The following is a 10,030-nucleotide window of genomic DNA, read 5'->3' on the forward strand; positions in this document are numbered from 1 at the left end:
GTGTGTGTGTGTGTTTAGTGTCTGTGGAGGATGATCCGCTTTCTCCCAGAGACCATCAACAACATCAACCTGGATCGGATCTTACTGGATGTCCACAACTTCATGAAGATCTTCCCCAAAGAGAAACTCAAGCAGCTCAAGAATGACGTCCCACACAGAACCCTGAAGACTCTGTTACACACACTCTGCAAGCTCAAGGGGGCCACGGTAAAACTATCCCATCATATTATTAGATATTCAGTTTTTTAATGGTTTTATGTGAAGCACTTTGAATTGCCTTGTTGTTGAAATGTGCTATACAAATAAACTTGCCTTGCTGTGACAACTGTATTTAATTTTGACTTAATGAGATTTGAACTTTTGCATTGATCAACAGATCCTGGACCACCTATCGATGATAGAGAATCGTAATGAGTCAGAGTTGGAGGCCCATCTGAGGCGGGTGGTCAAACACTCTGGTAACCTCTCAGGACTCAAGAGTGACCGTGGCAACGAGAAGACCGGCCTGCGTACGGTGAGTAGGCGGGGGAAACAAATGGATTCTTAGATGCATCGCGATTCTCTCTTGAACGATTATGACTCGATGCAGAAAACTCAATAATCAAACATTTCAAACTCAATGCTCGACGTTATGACCGCCTGTAATACTTCTGTGACACCGGGATGTCCGTTCCTCACCGCTGTCCCTGAACGCAACAGACGTAACACGCGTGCGTCTTCCTTACGTGCTAAGCTAGGCTAAATGCTAGCGGAGTTTTGGTGAGGGCAGCTGAGTTTCAGCAGCTGAATATGATACGATCTGCCCGGCAACCCCCTGACTTATAAGCTAACGGATGGAACCTCAGAATCTAGTGGCACTGTAAGCTATACATACTAGAGTATCACCTCTACACATACCAAATGCACCACACACGCTGTAGCGGCTGTCGTTTTGGTCAAGAAGTTACACAAAACTGTGTTGTTGTCTTTGGGATGGCGGAGTTTCTAAATGAACTCTGAAGTGACGGGAATCTTTCCTTTTCTTTGTTCCAAGGAGGATCGGATGTCGAAGGCCAAGGTCAGTGACATTCTGTCGGAAATCTTCAAGAAGATCGGCTCCAAGGAGAACACCAAAGAGGTCCGCTCCGTTTTCCAAATCATTCCAAGTATACAAACTTAAAGGAAATGTTTCTATTACAACTTCAGAGAGAACCAAAGGAGCGTTATGACGAAGGGCTTGGAACACATTTAGTAATGTGTCCGATCTTCTTCCCAGGGTTTGACAGAGTTGTACGAGTACAAACAGAAGTACTCGGACGCAGACCTGGAGCCCTTCCTCAAAAACACGTCCCAGTTCTTCCAGAGCTACGTAGAGCGAGGCCTTCGTATGATCGAGTCCGAGAGGGAGGGCAAGGCTCGCATCCAGACCTCAGCAGGTAAAACTGGGAGCTGTCACCGGATCTTTGGTCCCAGTGAAGCCAACCCTGTATAGTAACGTGTGCACATCTCCACAGTGATCCCTCAGCATGGCGTGGACTTCAGTCTGAGCAGTAACAATGAAGAGCTGAAACCAGCAGTTTACTATGAGAGACTCAAGATCCTCAGACAGAGACAAGGCCTGGAAAACAACTCCAAGGTTGGTGGACTTGCACGCATCCCAGGACCTCCACCTTCATAAGGACACTCAATGACGTTATGCATTCCCTAGTCCCTTACCCTAGACCATCGCAACTAAATACCTGACCCTAACCTAGACCATCGCAACTAAATACCTGACCCTAACCTAGACCATCGCAACTAGATGCCTGACCCTAACCTAGACCATCGCAACTAAATCCCTGACCCTAACCTAGACCATCACAACTAAATCCCTGACCCTAACCTAGACCATCACAACTAAATCCCTGACCCTAATCTAGACCATCGCAACTAAATCCCTGACCCTAATCTAGACCATCGCAACTAAATCCCTGACCCTAATCTAGACCATCGCAACTAAATCCCTGACCCTAATCTAGACCATCGCAACTAAATCCCTGACTCTAACCTAGACCATCGCAACTAAATCCCTGACCCTAACCTAGACCATCGCAACTAAATCCCTGACCCTAACCTAGACCATCACAACTAAATCCCTGACCCTAACCTAGACCATCACAACTAAATCCCTGACCCTAACCTAGACCATCGCAACTAAATCCCTGACCCTAATCTAGACCATCGCAACTAAATCCCTGACCCTAATCTAGACCATCGCAACTAAATCCCTGACTCTAACCTAGACCATCGCAACTAAATCACTGACCCTAAACTAGACCATCGCAACTAAATCCCTGACCCTAACCTAGACCATCGCAACTAAATCCCTGACATAAGGTTTATAAATAAAGCTGTTGGTTTTGGTTGCATTTTAGGCTTTTAAAGTGCTTTTCTTCCTCCGTGGCCGGCGACAGCAGTGGCTTTAAACATTAGATTAAACAAAAGAAGTGGAAGGAGAGTCTGTATTTCATGGGGATCTGTGACATGTGTACTCTGGATAAGATCAATATTAGCCATGCCAGCTCAAGTAACAAGATAATAAATATGAGTTGAATTAGTGTTTTTCTGCTGCAGCACATTAAACTTTTGTGGTTTGAACAGTAACATCGACTGTGCGCTCATAATAGAAGCTGACCCATGTCTCCCCCTCTCTACCTGCAGCAGGGTGTCGGCGGCAGCGAAGACGAGCCTCAGCAGCGACCTCCCATGTCCTCCCTGCTGTCCTCCAAGCCGCCGGTGGCCTCGTCCACCGACATGCTCCACAGTAAGCTGTCTCAGCTCAAAGAGTCCCGAGAGCTGTACCAGCAGGAACACAACACGCACTCCCATTCCCCGACGCACGCGCACACCCGCTCGGCTTCCCCAGCGGCCAACCTGGACGACCTGAAGAAACGTCTGGAGAGGATAAAGAGCAACCGGCAGTAAGGAAGCGCCGCGTCACCTCATTTCATCTCAGAGCCTGTGGAGTTCAGCAGGTGGTAGAAAACCCGTTCTGTGTTTTATCTTCATGTTCTGGTGGACGGAAATAGGAAGCAGTTCAACAAACCAGGTAGCAGCAGACAAAACGCACCCTCAAGTTTGAACCTGACTCCACCCACTGTGCCTGTAAGTTACTAGACATCAAACGCACCCTAATCTGATATGTATGACGTAGATGAGAACATTCAGATTGAGGCCGAGGTTTTCAGCCTCTACACTCACCGAAAAGAAACCATCGACGTGTTTTTATGTACTACTCAAACTTCTCAGTCTAGCCGTAAGCTTTGATGTTATTAATTCTCAGTCTGTACAGTTTCATCTTGATAAAACAAACTGTCGCACGTCCCGTCCCGTCCTGTCCCGTCCCAGCTTTTTCTTTCAGGGTACCTCCCACCCTCTACTTTCTCATGTACACTTTTTACTCTGATAATTAACTGGTAAACTTCCCTTCCTCTCTCTGTTTCCAATATCCCTGCACAATATGTTTGTACATATTTAAAAGTTGTAACCACTTAACTGTTAAGAAGTGCATCTCATGTGGTTTCGGGACAAAACAAGTCTAAAGAAATGTTTCTTCCCGTTTCACCATGACGACCAACGTCACTGCTGCTGGATTTAGGAGAGCTGCTGGGTAAAGGGCTCAACTTGTAGCTGTGTAAATGCAGCATGTGACCGCCCCCTTGTGGCTGAACACTGTCATAGTATCAGTTTGTAATTCTCAGCACTGGGAGCATCTGATGATTTGGATTACTTGCAGAAAGTTAACGTTTTCTGTCTATCAGCAAAGGAGAATTGTCTAATTAGCATTGTTTGGTGGCTAATAGCTCCAGCACCTGCTTTTATCAGAGAGATGTCTGATTTCTATCAATTTCAGATATTTCTCCTTCCACAAAGTACTTTTTAAGTTGCATTTCCACAGCGACACGAAGCCGCGCGATGGAGTTGGACCGACTGAAAGCCACAGCTGTATGCTGGTGTTGTCTGTTATAAACAGGTGTTGCATAGGGAGTCTGTCCACTTTGGACCAAGCAAAGCTGTTTACAGGTTTGCTGTAAATACTGTACTTACTGTCCTCCACTAACCTCCCTGCACTTATTTAACAGCAGCCACTCTTGTGTGTGTGTGTGTGTGTGTGTGTGTGTGTGTGGGTGTGGGCTTAAACAGTATGGCATGAAGTCAGTGATTGTTTTTATTTTCTCATGTAAATAAAGTTTCCATTAACAAACCGGCTGTGTAATTAAATCATTTGTTTTTATGATGGCCTTGTCAGTTATCTGAAAGAAGGAAGGAAAAAAAACACAATAACATTGTTTTTGTGTTTTTAATTTGAATGTCTGTACTGGTCTTACATTGTTGCTTTCCTTGTATAATTAATCCATAGTGGAAAATGGCAATAAAGTCTTTCTTTTCTTTTTTTTTTTTAATAATCCATCTTTGAGTTTGCTCTTCTTTCTTTCTTTTTTTTTTCAGCTGTATTTTACTGAAGGGGGCGCTGCTGTCGGAACGCTTTAACGTTCGATAGTGTTGCCTTCATAAGACCATGAACAATTCAACTTAAAAAAAAAAAAAAAAAAAAAATTCAATTATGAGCTATAGGAATAAATGCCTATATTGAACTCTGTGATCTTAAACCTTAATGTTTAATAAATGAAAGTGAATCCGGTGGCGTTCAGGTAACCGAAGCATCAACGGGATGAGGTCTAACAGTCGACACCAGTTCTAGTTGTCTTCAACCTTAAACCAGTGGTAAGCTAACAGCTAACCGCTAACAGCCTGTGATGTCTAGTTTAAAATAAGACGCATTATGAACAGAGTTCATGAAGCAGGACACTAAACATCAACACAAGATGACACTTGTCAAGATTTATTTGAGAAAATATAAAGTATACAAATATTCATGGCAAGACCACTTTGTATATTTAAGAGTTTTGGACATTTCAATCTACAAATATCTAAAATAACTCAGTATACTTTTATTTACTGTGTATCGATATACTGGACTACATATACAAGTCATATAAACAACACTGTACAGACAGGTGGAGGAGAGGTGGAGTAGATGTAGCTATGTACAGAGCAGATTCAAGCACTTGTGGTTTTTTTGTCGAGTCGTCCTTCACAGCTGACGGACTCTCTTCAGAGGAGGCTGCCGTCCTGAGAGTCTAACCAGACGTCTGACTCTTACGACACGGTGATTTCTTCACTGTCCGACTCCGAGAGCTCCGACTGTTTGCCGGACTCTGACGGAGAGGAAAGATGGTGGTGATGATGGTGGTGGTGGTGGTGAAGACGCGACTCGTGGCCGTCCAGCCTGTGGCAGTGGGTGCTGCCTACGTCGGTGAGGTCCGGGTGGGGATTGGTTTTGGTGGGGAGGGTCTGCTGGCGACAGCCGCCTGTCGACAGCAGCTCCCTCTCTTTGGAGTTCCTCCATTTCATCCTGCGGTTCTGGAACCAGATCTTCACCTTCACAGGACAGACGAAATCCAGTGTGAATGTCACTGACCTCACCGATGTACAGTACATTTGACAAGATGGAATAGTCCTTGGGGGGGGGGGGGGGTTTACTGTACCTGGGAATCTTTAAGGCCCAGTTTACTGGCGAGTTTCTTCCTGTCTGGTTTGCTGATGTATTTCTGCCTCTGGAAAGTTCTCTCCAGGGCCTTCCTCTGGAGGTCTGAGAACACAGCCCGCCTCAGCATGCCTCTCCTGGGTTTCCCTCTGGGGGCCAGGGGCCATGAAAAAGTTCCCGGAACAGGAACCACAGAGGACGAGGCTGGAGGGGACGAAAGAGATTCATAAGCCATCCCTACATGATCCGTGTGGAAACACTGCATTATAGTTGTCATCGTGCATTCTGCATCTGGCTAATGATGAAAAATAAATGAAATAATGAGTCAAATTCTGTAAGACCCTTGGGACCCCCTTTAGCCAACTTTCTACAAAACATATCCCGTAGCTGGGATGTTCTACACAGAACCACAGAACAACTGCTACCTGCTTTAACTCCCAAATTCCCAGAAAAAGCAGACATGAAGAAAGAAGAAATGATATATGTCATTAGGTTTATAAAAAATGGAAAACTAGTTAAGGTCGTTAACTAATAGCAAGCCATCAAAACGAGGTTACAGGACGGTGCAACAAAATGAAGTTTAAAGTGTCAGTTTGCTACATAAGAAAACACACACACACACACAAAAAAATACTATAAGTATTTTACGGTGGAGGATGAGGAGAGAAGCTACTCTGAGCTTACATACAGTAAGTAGGTGAGACGTTTATACCTCGCAATCATGACTTCTGTAGGAAATCACTAGTAATGGCTTAGTGATGTCCATGTGCAGAGGATAACGGCTTCACCAACTATACTGTGGTATTAACATTACTGCATACATCAACGATAAATTGTATGTCACAGATGGATTAATTGATTGATCTCTAACGTGTTAGACACATTGAAGGCACACAAACGGTACAGTTCTGGATTTATTACAGCCACGATGAGGCCAGCAGCTATGAGACACCGATTATGAGTGAGTGCGTGAGTCATAATGTTATGCTTTACATTTCCTTGCAGTTGTTTCTGTATCCGCTGCTAAAGATGAAATAGTTTCATTGGACAATTTGATTAATTAACAATTATTTGCATTAATAATAAGGTTAATTCTAATTGTGTCCTCTGATAAAGAGAGTTTCTTAGTTGATTCTAGGTCGACTCGTATCATTCTGTTTTATATTCAATACGGGAAAGCTGAGTCATCAGTGTGTGAGTGTGTGAGCGGTCAGAAGACTAGAAAAGAGAAATACGAGTACATATACCAATTGAGCCTTTTGCTATTTCTGGCTTCTTTTTCATCGTTTGTGTGCCTTTAATGTGTCTAAAACGTTAGAAATCAATCAATCTATCCATCATACTTTCCTGATGTTCTTGCTTATTTGGTAAAAATGCAGTTTTCTGAATGGATAAGTTCTGCTAAACTTCTACATTTCCTCAGGGATTCTCAGAACAGAGTCATCCCTTCTCATTTCCACCGTCGGCACACAAGCGTCCCCGATGCCGCCTTATAATATACTTGTCCTGCCTGAAAATCTGGCGTTAAAAAGCCCCAATTTGTCCGGCAGTGGAAACAGAGCCTATGCTAATGAGACGGGCTCTCCAAAAGCTCAGCCCACACTGCCTCTAATGAGGCATGAAGGAGGCTTGTATAGGCTGCGAATGCACAGAGAAAAGTGATTGTGTTGTAATGAACAGAGTGGAAAAGGCCGTCGACAGGCCAGTATATTACAGGCCCATTAAAGACAGGTCAGTATAATGACACAGCTTAGGGCTCTTCATGAGGCACTTATCAAAGCTCTCCTCTCTACATGTTCATACGTGTACAATTTACCAATATGCTAAGCAATATTGGTAAATAAATCAAATCAATATGTGTAAGTGTGTTTGTGTGAGAGTGTGTGTGTGTGTGTGTGTGTGTGTGTGTGTGTGTGTGTGTGTGTGTGTGTGTGTGGTTTTGGCTCCGGCTCCTATTGGTCACGGTTGGGGATCTTTGTGGGGTTGCAGAGGGGGGGGGGGCTTGGTGGGAAAAAAAAACAAAACACGACGGCGCGTGAAGAGGCGCTGAGTTCCCGAGCTGGGAAGAAACCCGCCTCGCATTTAGACCGTGACAAACGGCACTGATCTGTCGAGAGCGTGACAAACCGGACTAATTTGTAGATTCGGGGACGAACTGGTGCTAATGTCAGCAGTCAGCGCGCCGCCTAACAGACCTTCAAATTGGCGGAGCTGATTCCAAGCTGTCCAGGGAATTCCCATGCTAAACGGCTGAGACCACATCATCAACATCATCATCATCATCATGATCAGCAGCAGCAGCAGCAGCATCAGCTGGTAGAATGTGTAGCTCATACCCCTGTTCACAAGCTGTCAAATCATTCAGATCATTGTGTGTGAACAGGTGTAGCTGCAGTCAGAGATAACGCTTCATTTAATTGAAGCCCAGTATGAATATATCCATGAAATAATATTCATTAATATATTAGTCGATATCAGTTTGAAATGTTCAGTGCCAAAGCGTTTCTTATTAGTGTTTAGTGTTCTCCAAATATGCCTGTGAAAGATATGGATGCATCATTGTTTTACAGACAGCTGGAGGAGGTCTGACACACATCTGTATATTGCGTCGTTTGCGTTTGTTTCTATTTTGCCGATTATGTTCTCAGATCCCTGTTTGTAAAAGAGACAGTTAGTCTCAAAGAGATCAAAATGACTCTCAGTCCACCAACCTGTGAAATAGGAAGCTCTGATGAACGGATGAAGGCCTCCGTCAAAGAAAGGCAGAGGGAAGGACTTGGTCTGAAGACTCTGGACTGAGGAGCAAATGCGGAACAAGAACACATTAAATGAGCTGATGTTTCATAACGTGGACAGGAAACGCCGCAGACACAAATACATCACAATGATGAATATATGGAACATTTAAATATCCAATATTTTAATAACTGGGCCTATAGGGAGAAATAATTGATTGGAAAAACAGATGACACAACATTTTAAAATTGTTTCTGATGCACCTCAGGGGCCTGAACTCTGTGTAAGAGAAGCGCTTCCTGAATGTAATCTACTATTATTATTATTATTATTAATAGTATTATTATTATTATTTTGTCAAGAGAGAGGAGCAGCAGCTTGCAGAGCCGGTGAGTTGATATTACATAGACTATACTACTACTACTATTAATATTAATTCTAATAACCATAATAATAGTATTAAATAATATCGTAATCATAATTAATAATCTAATAATAATAGAAACACATATTTTGTTATATTCTACTGATCATTAGGCTATTAACAGCAGCTGCTACCATAACTATCATCATCATCATCTTCATCATCGTCCAGTACACCGGCCTCATACTCACCGCTCCGTGTCGACGGTGCCAGTATCGCACTAACACCGAACTTCAGGTAGCCGGAGTCCGGGCAGGCAGTGTGCGGAGAGCCGGGGCTACCGCGGCTCGGCTGGCTGGAGCTCTGAAGCGCAGAGCGCTCTGTGCCGGGTTCCAACGCCCGGGAAGGGCCGCACGGTCCCACGCTGAGCGGGAGAATGTCCCCGGGACTTCTGGAAGAGAAAGTCCTGTGTATGTAGCCGACCGGCTGGCTCAACCGGAGGAGATCTTCTACCAGGAAGCCTGAGTGGAAAGAGCGGTTCAGGGGCGAGGAGAGAGCCGCAGCGGGACGCAGTGAGCTCGGGTACAGAGGAGGCGGCAGAGCGCTGCAGGGAAACATCATGGTCGTCCAGTCTGGAAAAGTTTCCAACTTTTGTCTCGTTTAGTTTGCAGAGAATCCTTGAAGGGAGAAAATGAAGAGGGACCTACAGACACGTTCACTCTGCGCGCTGTGCGTCTCTGCGCCCTCTTGGAGAGGTTTTATACTAAGGGAGTCACTTCTACGCACACACACACACACACACACACACACACACACACACACACACACACACACACACACATTCAGGCACGTGCACATGTGCACGCGCACAAGTTCAGCCCTCAGCCTCCGCCTGAATCTCTTTGAACAGTAAGGCCAGGCTGAGGGGGTTGGTCAACGGCCCTCTGATTCCTTCATGGTTTGATCTGTTGTGTTTATTGTAATAAACGTCATGAATGCACTCCTGATGCTGATGAGATGCACACTCCTCACGGTGTTTCACTTCTCTGACCCATTGGAGTGTTTGTGACACAAATGTGAGAAGCTGAATGTGTTCTTACTGTTGAAGAATCTCTGGAAAAGTAGATCCCATTGACTAATCACTCACCTATTAATGCAGCATTTATCCCTCCGCGCAGACAGAGGAATACGCAGAACTAGTATTGTTACACAGGCCCGTATTCAGACAATGACACCCCACAACCAGCAAAGGTTTGAGACATTTTAAATACATATAATAATAACAATATTAATAATAATAACAACAACCCCCCCTTGCCACAAACAGCCACGCACACTCTGACAAACAGACCCGTGTTGTCTCT

General features: G+C 44.5%; 2 protein-coding genes across 4 annotated transcripts in view; one reads left to right on the plus strand and one right to left on the minus strand.

Moving 5' to 3' along the window:
• Positions 1 to 4,428, plus strand: part of ckap5 (cytoskeleton associated protein 5) — a 31,876-nt gene extending 27,448 nt beyond the window's left edge. For all 3 annotated transcript variants that reach the window (XM_068724183.1, XM_068724184.1, XM_068724185.1), the window contains 6 exons: positions 19 to 207; positions 377 to 514; positions 1,034 to 1,117; positions 1,256 to 1,415; positions 1,494 to 1,615; positions 2,680 to 4,428. In XM_068724183.1, coding sequence (XP_068580284.1) covers positions 19 to 207; positions 377 to 514; positions 1,034 to 1,117; positions 1,256 to 1,415; positions 1,494 to 1,615; positions 2,680 to 2,943 — 957 coding nt within the window. In that variant the 3' untranslated portion in view covers positions 2,944 to 4,428. The remainder of the gene's footprint in view (positions 1 to 18; positions 208 to 376; positions 515 to 1,033; positions 1,118 to 1,255; positions 1,416 to 1,493; positions 1,616 to 2,679) is intronic.
• Positions 4,429 to 4,988: 560 nt separating this feature from the next.
• LOC137881956 (homeobox protein DBX1-B-like) lies at positions 4,989 to 9,380 on the minus strand. Its single transcript, XM_068724186.1, has 4 exons — positions 8,918 to 9,380; positions 8,278 to 8,361; positions 5,568 to 5,770; positions 4,989 to 5,460 (listed from the first exon to the last, which is right to left on the minus strand). The coding sequence occupies exons 1-4, from the start codon at positions 9,285 to 9,287 to the stop codon at positions 5,179 to 5,181; spliced, it is 939 nt and encodes a 312-aa protein (XP_068580287.1). The 5' UTR covers positions 9,288 to 9,380; the 3' UTR covers positions 4,989 to 5,178.
• Between the last annotated feature and the right edge of the window lie 650 nt (positions 9,381 to 10,030).

This window comes from Cebidichthys violaceus, unplaced genomic scaffold (assembly GCF_023349555.1).
Source record: "Cebidichthys violaceus isolate CVI_PGR_0920_01 unplaced genomic scaffold, fCebVio1.0.p SCAF_3, whole genome shotgun sequence".
Lineage (NCBI taxonomy): Eukaryota > Metazoa > Chordata > Actinopteri > Perciformes > Stichaeidae > Cebidichthys > Cebidichthys violaceus.